The sequence below is a fragment of the Enhydra lutris genome, unplaced genomic scaffold (assembly GCF_002288905.1).
Source record: "Enhydra lutris kenyoni isolate GAN:26980312 unplaced genomic scaffold, ASM228890v2 scaffoldscaffold12, whole genome shotgun sequence".
NCBI classification, from domain to species: Eukaryota; Metazoa; Chordata; class Mammalia; order Carnivora; family Mustelidae; genus Enhydra; species Enhydra lutris.
Genome location: NW_019154096.1, coordinates 65567402 through 65586391, shown reverse-complemented (window position 1 = coordinate 65586391; position 18990 = coordinate 65567402). Strand labels below are relative to the sequence as shown.

Below are 18990 nucleotides of genomic sequence, written 5' to 3'. Positions count from 1 at the left end.
TTCCAGTAAGTCATCTTGGGTTCCATCCCACTTAACACTAATTTAAACAAATCATATCCTGGCCAAATAGGTATTACCCCGTGTAAGTACACTAACCAACCTGACTACAGTAGTTGACTGTCACCAGCACACACTAACAAAAATTCCTCTATTGACTGGCCTCAGTGGTAGCAAATAGTATGTGCTTCGTCAGCTCTCACATCTAGTGGAAGAGGAAGGAGCTGTTTATACCACACCCTTTGCATGATTTGGGGTGAAAAATAATTGACTACTAGTGGACTGCCACTGGAAGACCATTACCATTTCTCCTCCAGCAAATCAAACCTTCCTTTAAAATACTGCATTCCCACTGCGTATCTTTCCCAATCTCAACCAAGCTTCAAATAATTGCCAAGACCAAACAGTGCCTTCAGGATGGATGTTACTAAGACCAGTATCAAAAAAGATTTCAGCATTTTTAATCTTTTACCTGCTGTGTGTCAATACTTAACTGTACATAAGTTATACTGGAATTGATAGCAGCCAGTCGGGTACTTAGCAGTCTTTTGCTCAAATATTTGAATATCAGATTGTTGAACAAATATTATAATTAGGCATTTACTTCAAGATTTCTGGCCATGTTAAATATGCTTACAGTAAAGCTGACTTCATACTGAGTAAAGAAGTTGTCGGCATAGGGGAAGAAATTAAGTTACCAGGCAAGATACTCCATTTTGAAAAGATTTGATTCAGTTGTACTTATTTATTTTTTACTGATTGTTAGAGAGAATATATTATTCACTCCTAATATTTCCATGGAGGGATTTTAATTAGAGTGACATTCTTCACCTCTCTGCCCATATCTCACTCCTTCCTTCTTCCTCAACGGAGAAGGGGGAGCTTCTGGTTGGTAAGGTAAGGAGAAAAAAATGGGGTGTTGAAAGCTGCACCAACTCCAGGCTGAGGGAATGCATTATGCTTCCTTTCTTCCAAGCACTGTAGGAGCGCTGCCCAGAAACACGGGCCAGCAGTTGCTTACCTCTGGCTGCAGGTGAACTTAATTTTGAAGTGAAATATTAGATAGCCCATTATGGCCACACATGAATGAAAGTCCTGTTCTCCAGAGGCGCCTGGGTGGCTCAGTCAGTTAAGCATCCAACTCCTGGTGTTGGCTCGGGTCGTGATCTCAGGGTTGTGAGATGGAGCCCTGTATCAGGCTTTACACTCAGCACAGAGTCTGCTTAAGACTTTCTCTCCCTCAGCCCCTCCCCACCATGTGCACATGTGCGCTCGCTCTCTCTCTCTCAAAGAAATAAATCTTTAAATTAAAAAAAATCATGTTCTCCATATTAGCACCCATAAACCTGATATTTTAACCATTAATGATCTGACTTCAAAGCCTATTTCTCAACTAATTCTGAACTCAAAAATTCTAACAATTATATTCCCAAATATGAGGATTCTAGCCTATTAAGCATTTTTTTCCTCAGCATTGTCTTAAGTCACTGAGATAACTATACAACCCAAGCAATTTTTTTAGTCATACAGTCTCTTCCCCATGGTATCCTTCTTCTCAAATTCATCTACCGTCTAATAATAAATAAGGACAACCTTTTTCCCTTCTGGCTAAACTGACTTCACATCTACCTATCATTTTTAAACCTTAAGCTGTCTGTATTTTTCCTATTTGCTTTTAGGTGTTATATGGTTCAGCTGTCTTAAAGGTATAATCGTTACCTTTGGCTCAAGTAGTATTTCAGAATGAAATGAATGGTGTGAATAGTATCCTGTGGATCAAATAGGACCAAATAGATCAGATAGCTAAAATGTCAAAGCATCTTCAAGAATCCAAATATTAATTAGTAAACTTATGCCAACCATTCAGTGTTAATTCCCATCATTCATGGCAGACCAAAGAGAGGAAGGAGAGGGAAGTAAACAAAGCATGATAAAAAACTAAACTCACAAATCATCCTGCATTATTACTGCTGTTAAAAATAATAAAATTCAATTCACCATCATGCTTAAGGAAATAATTTCATTTAATTTTCTGGTTAACTAAACAATATGATTAACTGAAACTCAAGAATACCTTTTTTCAATGACTTGTTGCTAAATGTGTTCCTGAATTTGTTTCTTTTTATTGCTTTGTTAACAAATTGCCACAAACATAGAAGCTTCAAACAATATACCTTTATTATTTCACAGTTCTATAAGTCAGAAGTCCCTGTGGACTCAGATGAGCACTAGCTGAGCTAGACTCTTATCTAGAACCTTTTGAAAAGAATCCACTTCTAAACCCATTCAGCTTGTTGACAGAATTCAGTTCCTTGAGGTTATAGGGCTAAGAGTCCCATTTCCTTGACAACTATTGGTTAAGGGATGCTCTCAGGTCCAGAGGCCACTCTCCAGTCCTTTCCACATGTTCCCCTCCGTCTTCAAACCAGCAATGGTATGTCAAATTCTCTTTGCACCTCCAGTCTTTGACTTCCCCTTCTACTAGCAACCTGAGAAAACTGCTTTTAAAGGGCTCATGTGACTTGATTAAGTCTACTCAAATAATCTCCCTTCAGCCATATAACATAACTATGACAGTAACACCAGGGGACAAAGGTCAAGACCTTCTTAAAATTATGCTTACCACACTTACTATATTACTGAGTTTCTGGAGCTAATGTGTTTTCATAACTCAGGATGGTTAAATACCTCAGGAACATCATTATCAAAGTTAATTTTCATATATCTGAAGTATAAGATTAGTCTGATTTTATACTACCTATATAAAATACCCTGTAAATTATTTTTTTAAGTCACAGATAAAAATTTACTTAGTTTGACTTTCTCCCTAAGTAGACTACAGAAAAAATATATACACATAGTCATTCACTGATTCAAATATATTTATTAAATGGGGCAATATTCCTGGCATGGGGGATAAGAACAGTGAACTTTAAAAGATCTCTAAAGAGTAGATTAGTGGCAATCTAGTGCTAGGGAGTAGGGAAGAAAATAGAAAGTGACTGCTCAGGTTATTTTATGGAATAACAAAATGTTTTAAAGTTATGGTTATAGTTTCACAACTGTAAGTATTTAAAAACCATTAAATCGTGTACTTTAAACTGGTGAGATTTATGGTATGTAAATTATATCTCAATAAAGCTGTTAATATAAAAAGTGGAGGAAAAACATGGTAAAAGAAACTGTCCTTGCCCTCCTGGACCTTACATTCCGGGCAATGCTGTCCAGGACCTCCTGCAATGATAGAACAGCTCTATATATTTACTGTTCAATATGGGAGCCACTCAGTATATGTGGCTATTGAGCCCTTGAAATATGGCCAGTGCAACAAAGGAACTGACCCTTTAAAATTTAACTTTAACTACTTTTAATAGATATATGTGGCTAGTAACTGCCAGAGTGGACAATATGGTTATAAAAGGCGAAAGACAAAATACAAATAGCAAATAAAAGTAGAGTATGTAAAGTGATGATACATACATAGAGGAATATGGCCTATTCCCCATCACTCTGATATGTATTTACAAAAATACATCAGGTATATGTATGTATATACATAATATACAAATATATTTGTAATATATGTAAATATATATAAATGTACATTGTATCTATATGTTTCTCTGTGTAATATAGATGTAAATGTTTGGATTATTTGAGCAATTAAAAACAGGAAGAATCTTTTATCCTTGTTGTATAATCTTCCTAAGCTTTTTGAAAAAATATATTTAAAAACTACTTTTGAGACCATTCCATGTCTTGAAAAAATAAGTTTTCAAGCTATACATATAAGATGACCATTATTTGACTTTCTTTCCTATGATACAATGATTCTTACCATTTGGAGATCTGAGATCACTTTTGAGAATTTTGTAAAAGCTCAACACCCCCTGCCTACAAAAACTCATATAAATAATATATCAAAACATGGAAAATGCTCTTAGAGTTTCTACTCTTTTATGAGACACAGAGAATCAACTTGACAGTTTTTAATGTACACGGTGCTTTAAAAAAAAAATGTTTACATGTTTCCTATAAAAATCCTAAGTATCTTCCCCTCCCCACTGGGAGAAAATGTGGAGGTAGGGTCCCTCAGTGATCTCTGCCATGCACTAAATAAGTGCCAGCAAGGAGGCGCCAGCCCTGATGCTCATCACTGGGGTTGCAGCAGCTGCAGTTATCCTGGGGTAGACCATCCCCACTCTGCACTACGCAAATGACAGCAGAGTCAGCACCCCTCATCTTCCTAACTAGAGAATGGAAAGGGATTACACAAAGATGAAGATGATGAAAAAGGAGATCTTTCAAATCTGTGTTTGAAGTCCTCGGTACACCCGCAGGTAGCCCATATGTGAAATAGATCTCAACCAACAAAGCAAAAAAGTTTCAGAATTTAACTACGGTATGGAATATCACCTGCATTTCAGAATGGTCTCTTTGGAACAGACAAACAGGGCAGAGCAGAATGGTACAACCAAGGCTTTGGAAACTAAACTGGCATTCGAATCTCAGCACAAAAATGGACAAGCACACTCCTCCATATATACCCAAGAGAAATGAAAACATATGTCCACACAAAAATTTGGTACACAAAAATTCACAGCAGCATTATTCGTAATAGTCAAAGGGTAGAAACAACTCAAACGTCCAATAATTGATAACTGAATTAACAAAATGTAGAATATCCATACAATGGAATATTATTCAGCAATAAAAAGGAATGGACACATGGTACATGAATGAAACCTGAAAACATGCTATGTGAAAGAAGCTCATGACAAAAGACTGGAATCATTATATGATCCCATTTATATAACATGTCCACAAGAGGCAAGTTCACAGAGACAGAAAGCAAATTAGTGGCTACCCGATTAGTGGAGTTGTTGGGTGGGAGAAATATAGAATGAGTGCTGATGGAAATGGGGTTTCTTTGTGCAATGATTAAAAAAAATTTCAAAAATTAGATATAGTGATGGCTGCACCACTCTCTGAATATCCTAAAAACAACTGAGCCATTTAAAGTGGTGAATATTATGTTATATAAGTTACAACTAAATAAAGCTGTTATATTAAAAAAAAAAAAAAAAAAAGTGAAGGTCATGTAGGCAGAACCAGAACAAGCTGATTGCCTCCTAAAACAGAATTTTTAAACAGGAACCAGAATTTCATACACAATACTCAAAATGTCCAGGATATAATCCAAAATTACTTGCCATACCAAGAAACAAGAAAATCTCAACTCATCTGGAAAAGATAATCAGAAGTTACCATCACTGCTCTGGTAAAGATGGTAGAATTATCTATCAAGAATCTTAAAGCAGCTATCAGAAAAAAAATACAAGAAGCTGCAGATACTTTCAAAACAAATATAGAAATACAGTTTCAAGCAAAGAAACAGAAGACATAAAGAATAAAATGGAAAATACAATAAATGAAACTTTTTGTATCAGTTCACAAGATGGGACCAATAACAGAATGGAGATAACAGAGGAAAGAATCAATGAACATAAAGATAGATAAACAAAAGTTATCCAACCTGAATAGAAAAAAAACAGACTGAATAGGGCTTTAGTGACCTAGAAGTCAATAACAAAGATCTAATATTTTTCTCTTTGGGGTCAAAGGAAAGAAGAAAGAGTGTGTAGCTGAAAAACTGATAACAGAAAATTTTACAAATTCTGAAAAAGATATAAACCTACAGACCAAGAAGCAGAGCAATTAACAAGAAAAACTCAAAGAATTCCATACCCACACATAGCATAAGCAAATTTCTGAAAATTTAAAAGAAAAAAAATAAGGAAAGCCAGAAGAAAACAACACATTAGGTAGAAAACAAGAATCTGAATGACAATAGATTCATCATCAGAAAACTTAAGAGTCACTGCTTTAAATATTCTAGCTCTCAGGAAAAGAAGAGATATAATCAAATTTGTATTCTAGGAAGCAAACTTTGGTAGCAATAAAGAAGAGAATAGCAAGGGGAAAATTAGAAGAAAAATGAATTAAAGAGCTACTGCAACAACCCAGTAGAGAAAAATTCAGGACTTTACTAAAACAATGGCCATAGAGATGAAAAAGGATGGCAAACCTTAAGAATGACAGCAATACATACACGTACAGATGGACTCTTAAAGGAGAAATTCTGTCTTTCCATTAAAAATGGCTGGGAAAAAGTACCACTGCTACCAGAGTATGCAAGATGTCCCAAGTAACAGATTGCTAAGGATGGAAATCCCCTAATTCTGTGTATGAACCCACATAAGACTCAGAATCAATCTGAGCAGCCCATATGAGGAACAGACCCAAAAGCAGCTTAATGAAGGATTTGAGAACTGAAATAAAACTAAAACACTGCACAAGTCTCAGAATAATCCCTGAGTGGCATGTGCGCATTCAGATCCAAAGGCTTTATAACCACTGCCCTCAGAAAGCATGACAGAAAATTTGCTACTTGAACCTAACTGATTTGTTGCTTACTAAATAAAAATAAACAAATAAATAGATAGATCAATAAATCAACATTCCCCAGAACATAACAAGAACCATAATCTATGCAAAATAACCTTGATAATGTCCAAAATAAATCCAAAAATCACTCGACATACAAAGAACTAGGAAAATATACACAATTCTCAAGGGAAAAGATAATCAATGGATGTCAGAAAATCCTAAAATCCAAAAATTTGCACCATCAGACAGACATTAACGATTATAACTAGATACCACGAGACAAAGGTAAAGACAATAAAATGAAATGAAAAGAGAGACATTCTCAACAAAGAAAGAAAAATCATCAAAAAGAACAAAATGGAAAGGTTAAGAATGTAAAATACCACATCCTACATTTTAAACTGACTGGATGGTTTCAAAAGCAGAATGCAGATAACAGAGGCAATAGTCAGTGAAGCTAATGATAGTTCAAAAGAAATAACACAATCTGAAGAAAGAGAAAAGATTAAAAAAAGAAAGAAAAAGATCAGAACCTCATGGACCTGTGTAGCTAAATCAAAAACCTAACATTAGTGTCACTGAAGTCCCAGAAGAAGAAACAAAAAAGACTACTGCAAATATATTAAAAGAAATAATGGTTTTTCTAAAATCCCATTTTGGTGAAAGACATAAATATAAATTCAAAAAGCTCAGTAAACCCTACCACTCATGGTAAATTTAAAGAAACCTACATCCAGATACATAATTTGAACTGCTTAAAACAAAAAATGTAGAAAAATCTTGAAAGCAGCTGGAGAAAAATGACATTATATACATAGGAGAAAAACAATTAGCATGACTGCAGACTTCCCATCAGAAACCATGAAAGGCCAGAAAAAAATTGAGCAACCTGTTTTAAAATGCTGAAAGAAAAGAATTGAAAACCTAGGATTCTGTTCCTGTAAAAATATCCCTCACTAAACAAGGCAAAATAAAGGTATTGTTAGGTCAAAAAAATTCTAAGAAAATACATCAGCAACAGTCATGTTTGAAAAGAAATGGACCCCCCCCCCAAAAAAAAAGTGGTTCACACTAAAGGGAAATGATCCTAAAAGGAAATTTCTCTCTAGCGATAAGCAAAGAGCAAAAGAAAGAGAAGATATCTCAGGAAATATAAAAGACATTTTTTCTCCTCTTAAGTTCTTTAAAATATGTATATTGTTGAAAGCAAAATTTATAACTTTGTCTAATAGGGTTTGCCATACAAGTAGATGTGATGTATATGACAATTATAGCAAAGGCCAGTGGAGATGGATAAATGGACAAATAGAGTTCTAAAACTTATTACCTGAAGAAAAATAATATTAACTCTGAATAGATTATTAAAAGTTAGGTATGCATACTGTAATTACTAACATACTAGCATAACCACTAAAACATAATATGAAGACATATACCCAAAATAAGTCAGAGAAAAACAATTATAATATGGCTTCATTCATAAGTGGAACATAAAGAACAGTGCAGAGGACAATAGGGGAAGGGAGGGAAAACTGAATGGGAAGAAATCAGAGAGGGAGACAAACCATGAGAGACTCTTAACTCCAGGAAACAAACTGAGGATTGCAGAAAGGGAGTTGGGTGGAGGGATGGGGTAACGGGGTAATGAGCATTAAGGAAAGCACATGATGTGATGAGCACTGGGTGTTATACACAACTAATGAATCACTGAAACTTACACCAAAAATAATGATGTATTATATGTTGGCTAATTGAATTTAAATTTTTTTTAAAAAGCATATACCTAAAGGGCCAATAGCAAATTAAAATAGAATGCCAAAATATATCTAAATACATTAAATGTAAAAAGTCTCAATAAACAAATAGAGATAACTAGATTGGATTGAAATACATATATATAATAGAGTAGCTATTAATATCAAAGAAGACTTGAAAGCAGAAATAATTACCAAAGAAAAAGAGGAAGAAAATGATACTATGATAAATGGATCAGCTCACCAAAAAACTTAGCAGTTCTAATTGTATATGCATGCATCAAAAAAACTTTGAAACACAGGCAAAACTGACAGAAGTGAAAGGAGACAGACAAATCCATAGTTACAGTTAGAGACTTCAACACTTCTCTCTCAGTAATCAACCGAACTAGACGGAATATTGTACGGATAAAGAATATGTGAAGAATTACAACAACTAACATGACCTAATTGAGATTTCTATAACATTCCACTCAACAGAAGAATGTATATTCTTTTCAATTGCAAATGTAAAAATGCACCACAATACACCATATTTTTTTCCAGAAACAAGTCTTTTTTTTTTAAGATTTTATTTATTTATTTGACAGAGACACAGCAAGAGAGGGAACATAAGCAGAGGGAGTGGAAGAGGGAGAAGCAGGCCTCCAGCAGAGCAGGGAGCCCTATGTGGGGCTCCATCCCAGGACACTGGGATCATGACCTGAGCCAAAGGTCATAACCAACTGAGCCATGCAGGTGCCCCCAGAAACAAGTCTTAATAAATTTATAACTGAAATCATACAAGGAATGTCCTTTGAACATAACGGACTTTAATTAGGAATGAGTAGAAAAATCTTTAGTAAATCCCCAAATATTTGAAAGTTAAACAAAATTGTTCTACATAAGCCAAAGAGAATGTCTAAAGAAAAATCAGAAAGTATATTGAACTGAATAAAAATGAAAGTACTACATATCAGTATGTGAGATGCAGCTAAAGCAGTGCTTAGAAGAACACAAACAGCATTAGAAAACTTTCATTAGAAAGGAAGACACACCGCAAATTAACAATGTGAACTTTTCATCTTAAGAACTTAGAATAGTCTACGGCCATACCACCCTGAACGCGCCCGATCTCGTCTGATCTCGGAAGAACTTAGAATAAAAGAAAATTAACACCAAAGGAAGCAGCAATCAATGAAACTGAAAATAACAACAAAAGAAAAAATAGCAGGAATCAATGAAACCAAACATATTCTTTGAAAAGATCAATAACACCAATAAATATCTAGCCAGACTAAGCAAGAAAAAAGAAAGAAAATGTAAACTACCAATATCAGAAATGGAAGAAATATTACTAAAGATGCCACAGACTTCAAAATCATAATAAGGCAATACTGTACAAATGTTAGGCTCACAAATTTGAAAACTTGAAATGGACCAATCTTTCTAAGACAATCTACCAAAATGCACTCAAAAAGAAACCAAGGAAATGAACGTCCTTACAACTAATTTAAAAACTAAATTCATAGTTGCAAGCCTTTTCACAAAGAAAGGGCCAGGCCCTTTATTTGGTCCATCTGAGCATTAAGGAGGGCACATGATGTGATGAACACTGGGTGTTACACAAAACTAAATGATGAATTTTACTGACATTGATGAAAAAAAGTAATACCAATTCTACATAAATTCTTCCAGAAAAAAGAAGAGAGGCACCTTCTAATTCATTTTATAGGGCATGATAAGAAATCAAACAAAATCATTATGACAAGAAAATCAAACCCATTACAAGAAAAGAAAATTACAAAGTACTATTCTTTGAGAACACAGAAGCAAAAATCCTCAACAAAATAACAGCAAATCAAATAAGCTACTGAAACTAAATGGGTTTAGCAACATTGCAGGCAAGATACAAATTCAATATACAAAAATCAATTGTATTTCCACATAATAAAGATGAACAAATAGAAAGTGAAATTAAAAGAAACAATATCAACTACAATAGCATCAAAGAACATAAACTAGGTATAAATCTAACAAAATACATGTAGGATCTATATATATCTCTACAAAATACTTATGCATGAAATCCATGAAAACCTAAATAAATGAAGAAATATATCATGTTAATGGACTGGAGAAGTCAACATTGTTTAGATGTCAGTTCTTCCTAAAATGATCTCAAGTCAACACAATACCACCCAAAATCCCAGTGTTTGAACTGATAAACTGATAAACAGATTCTAAAATGTGGAAAAGCAAATGAATTAGAACAACTAAATGAATTCTCAAAAATAAAAATAGTTATAGGAATCTCTCTAATTTCAAGACTTACTACAAAGCTACAATAGTCAAAAAAGAGACTCTCAAAAAGACAGACATATGAGCCAAAGGAACAAAACAAAATCAAGAAACAAATATAGAGATAGACATACCCAAGTGATTTTCAACAAAGGTACAAAGACACGAAAAAAAAAAAGATCATCTTTTCAATAGTCATCTCTTAATGAAAAAAGGGGTCAATTTATCAATAAGATATAAAATTTCATGCACTTAATAACAGGGCTTCAAAATAAATGAAGCAAAACAGATAAGACTGCAGGGAGAAATAGATAAATGCAAAATTATAATTGAAGATTTTAATACCTCTCTCTCAATAACTAATAGAAGAGACAGAAAATCAGAAAGGTTTTAGAAAACAAACAAAACTACAAATCAACTCAAGCTAACTTAAATTTATAGAACATTCTACCCATTACACACATTCTTTTCACAAGCACAAGGAATGCTTCCCAAGATGGACAATATTCTGGCCAATAAATTTTAACAAATTCTCTATATATTATATAAATTGAACTTGTAGTTAAATATGCTAAGTCAAATAAATTTATATTAATTAAATTGAATCTGGAGTTAAAGAAAATTCCAGGCCTCAAGGGCTTCAGTGGTGAATTCTACCAAACACATAATGAAAAAATAATGCCAATTCTACACAAACTCTTCCCCCAAAGTAAACAAGGAAGGTCCCAACTCATTCTGTGAGGCTGGCATTACACTGATTCTAAAACTGTGCAAAGACATTATAAGAACGCTACAGACCAATATCCTTCATGAACATATACACAAAAATTCTAAGCAAAATTTTAAATCAAATCCAAATAATATATAAAGAAAGAAAATATATCATTTCAGATGGCTCTCATCTCAGGAATGTAACATTGGTTCAACATTTAAAAACTAAGCAACAGAATTCATAATATCAATGAACAATCAGAAAAATGATATGATGATCTCAACACATGCAGAAAACACAATCCAGTATACATCTCCAATAAAGGCTCTTATCAAACTAGGAACAGAAGGAAGCATCCTCAATGTGATAAAAGGGATTTATAAAAATCTTACAGAAACATTACACTTAGCTTAAAGATTAAATATTGTCCCCCTAAATCATGAATAGCATATAGTTGACCACTCTCATCCCATGTATAGATCACAGCAATGGAGGTTCCAGCCAGTGAAATAAGGCAAGAAAAAGAAAAGGCACCAAGATTATAAAGAAAGGAGCAAAGGTATTTGTATATGCAAACAACATAATTATCTATTTGGAAAATCAGAAAGAATTTACAGAAATCTATAATTAATGGTTTAGCAAGATTGAAAGGTATAAGATTAATAAACACAGTTGTATTTCTATATAATAGCAACAATCAGAAATCAAAACTATAAAGGATATAATCAAAAAATGTGAAATATTTAAGGAAAAATCTGACAAGCACTGTGAAACCTGTTCACTGAAAATTTTAAAAGACTGCTGAGAGATTTAAAAAGACCTAAACAGGGGTGCCTGGGTGGCTGAGGTGTTAAGCATCTGCCTTTCGCTCAGGTCATGATTCCAGGTTCCTTGGATCATGCCCCACATCGGGCTCCCTGCTCAGCGGGAAGCCTGCTTCTTCCTCTCCCACTCCCCCTGCTTATGTTCCCTCTCTCACTGTGTCTCTCTCTGTCAAATAAATAAATAAAAATATTTTTTAATAAATAAATAAATAAACCTAAACAAAAGGAGATATACCAAGTTCAGGAGTCAGAAAACTCAGTGTTAATAAGGCATCAACTGTCCCCCAAATTCATCTACAGCTTCAACACAATCCAAAGTAAAATCCCAGCAGGCTTTTTTTGTAGAAATTGGCAAGCTGATTCTGAAAATCATATGGAAATGCAAAGAACCAGAATAACCAAATAATAGAATAACCAGAATAATTTTAAAAAGAACAAAATTAAAGGACTTACCACTTGCTGACTTGAAGACTTATAAAGCTACAATAATCAAGAGGTTATTGTCTTGATGTACAAATAGACAAAGAAACCAATGGAACAGAGAATTCAGAAATATACACAAGTACATGAACAACTGAGTTTGGCAAAGATACAAAGTGACTTCTCAGAGAAAGGAGAGTCTTTTTGTTGTTTTTTTTTTTAAGATTTTATTTATTTATTTTAGAGAGAGAGAGAGTGGGAAATGAGCAGAGGAAGAGGGAGAGAGAGAATCCCAAGCAGACTCCATGCTGAGCAGAAGAGCTCAGTGTGGGGCTCAATCCCAGGACCCTGAGATCAAGACCTGAGCTGAAATCAAGAATCAGACACTTAACCAACTGAGCCACCACAGGCCCCAAGAATAGTGTTTTTAAAATGGCCCTGAAGACTGAATTTCTACATGCTGAAGAAAAAGAAAAGAACTGAGATCCATAGAGATCCATACCTCTTACATATACAGAAATTAACTCAAAATGAACTATAAACCTACATGTAAAATCTAAAACTATAAAACTTCTAGAAAAAAAAATTAAAGAGAAATTATGACTTAAGCCAAGGTTTCTTAGATCCAAAACCAAAATTTCATAAAAGAAAATGATAAACTGAAGTTCATCAAATTTAAAACTTGTGTTCTTTGAAAACACTGTTCAGAGAATGAAAACCCCAGCCTGGGAAAAAGCATTTGCAAATGATGTATCTAAAAAGGAACTAGTATCCAGACATGTAAAGAACCCATAAAAATGAATAACAAGAAAAAAAAATCTTTTTTCTAATGTGCAAAAGATCATTTTTTTTAAAGATTTTATTTATTTATTTGACAGACAGAGATCACAAGTAGGCAGAGAGGCAGGCAGAGAAAGGAGGAAGCAGGCTCCATGCTGAGCAGAGAGCCCGATGCGGGGCTCGATCCCAGGACCCTAGGATCATGACCTGAGCCGAAGGCAGAGGCTTTAACGCACTGAGCCACCCAGGTGCTCCAAGATCTTTTTTTTTTTAAGATTTTATTTATTTATTTGACAGAGACAAAGCAAGAAAGGGAACACAAGCAGGGGGAATGGGAGAGGGAGAAGTAGGCTTCCCACTGAGCAGGGAGTCCAATGCAGGGCTCCATCCAGGACCCTGGGTTCATAACCTGAGCTGAAGGCAGACAGGGAATGACTGAGCCACCCAGGCGCCCCAGTGTGCAAAAGTTCTGAACAAATACCTCACCAAGAAGATATACAGATGGCAAATAAGCACATGACAAAATGCTCAACATCATCTCATTAGAGAAATGCAAATTAAAACCACAATGAGATACTACTACATACCACATAGAAAAGTTGTAAGCCCCAGGATGGGCTCCATGTTCAGCTGGGGGTCCACTTGTCCCTCTCCCGCTGCCCCTCTCCCACACCCACCAGATCCTGCTCTCCCTCTTCCCCTCCCCAGCTCATGCTCGTTCTATCTCTCTCTCAAATAAATAAATAAATAAAATCTTTGAAAATCATGTTACTCCAAGTAACTTCCTTTATCAATTTAGGTCTTAGAAATACTCTAATTTTAAATTTCTACTCTGTAATTATGTTTTAATAACATAAAAAGAACCCATGGATATAATTATGTATTATAATCCTATTTTCCCCTTTTTTAAAAAGATTTTATTAATTTATTTATTTGACAGAGATAGAAAGAAGAGGGAGAATACAGCAGGGGCAGAGGGAGAGGGAGAAGCATGTTTCCCACTGAGCAGGGAGCCGGATGTGAGGCTCAATCCCAAGACCCTGGGATCATGACCTGAGCCAAAGGCAGATGCTTACCAACCTAGCCACCCAGGTGCCCCTATAATCCTAGTTTAAAATAAAGAAGACTGGGGCACCTGGATGGCTCAGTTGGTTAGGCAACAGGCTCTTCACTGCAGCTCAGATCAAGATCTCAGTATGATGAGATCAAGCCCCAAGATGGGCTCCTTGCTAGGCTGTAGAGCCTACTTATGATTCTCTCTTTGAAGGGTTGGCTGGGTGGCTCAGTGGATTAAGCATCTGCCTTCTGCTCAAGTCATGATCCCAGGGTCCCTGATCAGCAGGGAGTCTGCTTCTGCTTCTCCCTTTGCCCCTCCCTATCCACCCCAACACCAGCTAGCTCCTGCTCTCTATCAAATAAATAGAACCTTCAAAAAAAAAAAAAAATAGATTCTATCACCCCCTCTTTCTCTGGCCCCCCAACACACTCTTTCTCTCCTGCTAAAAAAATTAATCAATTAAAATAAAATAAATAAGACTGTTACAAAAGGGAGTGGGGAGAGGATGGGTTAGATAGGTGATGGGATGAGTACCCAGGTGTTATATGGAAGTGTTAAATCACTGTATTATACACCTGAAATTAATATTGCACTGTATGTTAATGAACTAGAATTTAAATAAAAACTTTAAAAAATTTATGGGTAAAAACATTAAAATTTTAAATAAAAAAATACAGACTAGAGGTCAGGGAGCATTCAGTGTAACTTTATAGTTACTGACAATTTTCCTAGTCTTAATAGAAAGGATTGAAATGTGTGTTTTTTTACCAGAAGAGAAGGAAACATATTTACATATTTGACCCTGCCCCTTTCTGTGTATAATAGCAATGAAGTTCCTCATTATTATATCCCCATTTTCGGGCTGTCAGAAGAAATAGAATACTTCCATTATAAATGCGAGAATTTCGGTATCCACATTTGACTAATCTAAAAGGTTAAAAAAAATCTATATACACATTAAACATATAATAAGATGTAAAGATGATTTTAGAAAAATATTCAATAAAAATTTTAATATATTTACATTTAGAAATTATTCACAATATGAGATATTTTCCAATCTCGGATCATTAATGTAGTTTATTTTGCTTACAAACTAGAAGTCATAGTTTCCTATGTCACATTAGCAAGAAAATGTCCAAGTCTGAACACAAAATATAAATTTATATAAATATAAATCTCAATTACTCTACAGAAATAATTCTAAAGAACTAGTTTCTAAAAGAGAATGTCATTCATTTAAATAAAGTTTGTAGTAAAATGTTTTCTAGTCTAATGTTATACTAGCCTAATTCAAGTAAATAGAATCCAAGTTAGCATATATTATATCCTTAATTCTTATATTTCATATTGGCACTGTCCTTTCTGATTCTCAGTCCCAAACCCTTCAGCCTAGTTTTAGCCAAAGATAAGTATTCATTTTTACCTATGTGAGAAATGGCTTATAATTCTGAGTGTTTTGTTCTTTAAATAGAAACTGAAGATGGAAATCAGTGCTAAGAAAACTAAAGTACCACTTCTGATACCATATTTGCTTCTGCATTCCCCCACCCACCCACCATCAATCTTCCATTCTAAAGAACCATTTGAAGGATTCTCTTATTCCCTAGTGAAATCCCCACGGTAGGAAAAAAACTAAGTTACCATGGAACCAGCCAATTAATTTTGACACCTGCTTACCAAGATTGATCATTTTTTATATCTGTTTGCTAGGTTGCTATCCTTCAGCTTAGTAAAAGATTTTCAAGATAATTAATGAAGTGAGAATTTCCAGTTAGTCTTTCCCACTATGTTATTCCTTCAACTGCTGAATAAAAGAAGCCACCATCCTCAAATAAACCTTTTTTAGCTTAGCATATACTTTACCATGAAGAATTCTTTTCTTCTAAATTGATTCTTCCCTTTAACATTAAATACCACATTTTACCCCTAAGAGTATACATAAAACACGGAATAGTACCAGTTATATTTACTATAATTAATAGCCTGTATTCCACAGAGAAATGAAAAGGTACTTACCAATAGAGTACAATGAATCACAGGAAATAAGTTTCCAAGGAAATGATTTATACTCAATGATTAATTCAGGGTTAACTGTTATTTAGCTATATTTAAGAAGCTATTTCTATTTTACTCACTAATGTGTAAAGTTTATGAACAGCATCTTCTGTTATTAAGATAGTTTAACTTGATCTGTGATCTTTCCTACTAACTGAGACAGTATCTGCTAGCAAGGTTGCAGGCTGCTGATCTAGCTAGCTGATTAAGAAGTTCCACTACCATAAAATGTAGAAAGGAGCTTCTCAAAATCAGAGCAGTCTCTGTCCTCTTTAGATAAATAGACCAAATACACCCACAAAAAGGCCAAAATCCCTAAATCACATATACAATGGGTTATCTTCCTACTTACAGAAAGACGTAAAAAATTGATGCAGCTTTATTCATTGTTGGCTGCCAGTTTATATGTTCAAAATTCTTGCTTGATAAAAAGGCCGGCTGTAATTGTCATAGCCAAAGTTTCAAAACACTTAAGTAAGAAAGGCTACCAACAAGCACAATTCAGTAAGATATCTTTCCTTATCTTGAAACACTTAAAACTTTTAATTAGCACCTCTTTCAAATTAAAAAAGAGTATCAAAAAACTACAGTATTATACTAATTTATTAGGAAGCAAGAAGACATTTCAGTCTACTGAAACAAATGAATTTCACGAAGCTTCATTTTAAGATTTCACTTCCAGAAACCGCTGTAAATTAAATAGTAGGATCTACCTAAAATTTAAAAGTGCCCTTTTAAAAAATACAGTTCCACAAGTTTTAAGGGGCATGGTTTAAATTAGCAATAGTTAAAATAAATAAATAAATAAATAAATAAATAAATGGAAAATATGCTGTATTTAAAACTCCCAGGACATTTTCCTATAATCCATTAATAACGTGAACAATACTTCCTACCTTTGCCTTAGAGCCCAAGACACTTCACTTAGATTTTGCTATCATCCTGACAATAAATATCCGGAATCTACATAGTGTAATTCCAGAGCCGCAAAACAGCCAGCCAATTTCACAGTAACTATCTAGAAGTCTGAGAAGTTGACTCAGCGACTGCTATCTGCAAATTGTCAGATGGCTACCTCAACTATCTGACTTGCTGCTCCCCCCAATTCACCCATTTCTTCTCATATCAGGCAGGAAAGCCAATAAGGGGAGGGTACCTTTGCTGTTGTAAAGCAAACTCCTTACGGCCTTGAGCTTCAGAGAAAAACCAAAGTGATGCTCTCACACAACAGCTCATAGTTAAATAAACAGTTCGAAAAACCCATTACTTCCCTGCATTAAAAAAGCCCACATAGTTCATCATTTTATGTTACCCAAAGTCACTCTTGTATTCCCGATCAAAACTGCCGTAGCAAATTCGACACAGTATACTGGCTAAAAGTAAACATTCTGGAGTTAGGCTAGTTGACTTGGAATAACTCTGCCCTTAGTACTGTGTAATCTTGGGCAAATGACTTAAATTCACTGCCTCGAGTTCTCTCTGTAAATCCAGCATAATCATCCTAGGAACTCACAGAGTTGTGAGGGACAAATGAGATAATCCACGTCAGGCGCTTAACAGTGTTTGGCACAGAGTAAGCCCATCATAAACTCTTAGGATCACAATTATCATACTAAATAAACTAAAATGTTCGCAGTGGTTACCTCTAGAGAGGAGTAGGATGGGAGTAGAGGGAGGTACTGGTAGCCCGTAACTTTAACCTTTACACTTCTGCATTGTTTGAATGTTTCGCAATGTTCAAGTATTTCATGGGTTACTTGCATGATTTTTTATTAAAAAACAGTGACCTAACAAAAATGGTGTTTGGCACCGTAACTGAGTATGGAAATAAATGCTCAAGAGCGAGGGACCAGAAGCCGCTGCGGACACCTGGACCATCACGAGGGCTTAGAGCGCCCGGCGGGCAGGGCTCCCCGCGGCCGAGTGCCCCGGGCGCCTGGGTTGCACGGGGGGCGGCGCGCTGCGGGCCGTTCCCAGCCCCGGGACCCGAGGCCGCGTTGAGGGCGGGGGCGCAGAGGATGGGAGGGGACACGACCGGTGCGGGGCAGGGTTGAGGTGCGGGGTCGCGAAGACACTTACTTGAACCTGCCCTGGCAGTGCTGGCACTGGTCCCCCACCCAGCCCGGGTCGCAGAGGCAAGTGGAGTTGACACAGCGGCCCGAGAAGCAGGAGCCGGTCCTCTCGCACGGCTTGGACTGGGACACCTGCGCGTAGAGGGCCAGGTAGAGGAAGCCATAGCACAGCAGCCAGCTGTTCCCGTCCAGCAGCCAGGAGGAGGCGCCACCGCCGCCGCCGCCGCCCGCCGGCCGAGCCCTCCACAGCCCCGGGGCCGCCAGCTGCGGGGGGCCAATGCGGGCCCGGCCCCCCGGCTCCATCTTCTCGGGCGCCCCTGCCCCGCCGGGCTGCGCTCGCGGGCGCGGACAGCGACGCTCCAGGGTTTGGGGGGGGCGGAAATTCGGCCGGAGAAAACCTCGCCGCCGCCGCCGCCGCTTCTCCTCCTCCTCCTCTCCTCACCGGCGCCTGCCCCAGTCCAGCTCCCCGGTCTGGAGGGACAGATCCCAGTCGCCGTCGCCTCTGTTCGGCCCCCTGCAGTCGCACTCGGGCATCGCCTCTCGGTCTCTCGACCTTGTCCTCAGCGAATGGAGCCCACCGCCGCGG

The 18990-nt window shown here is 36.4% G+C and overlaps 1 protein-coding gene across 1 annotated transcript in view; it reads right to left on the bottom strand.

Moving 5' to 3' along the window:
- The window catches only part of LOC111145096 (attractin like 1), a 796800-nt gene extending 778093 nt beyond the window's left edge, over positions 1 to 18707 (bottom strand). The window contains exon 1 of the mRNA XM_022499729.1: positions 18412 to 18707. Within this exon, the coding sequence (XP_022355437.1) occupies positions 18412 to 18707 (296 nt within the window). The remainder of the gene's footprint in view (positions 1 to 18411) is intronic.
- Between the last annotated feature and the right edge of the window lie 283 nt (positions 18708 to 18990).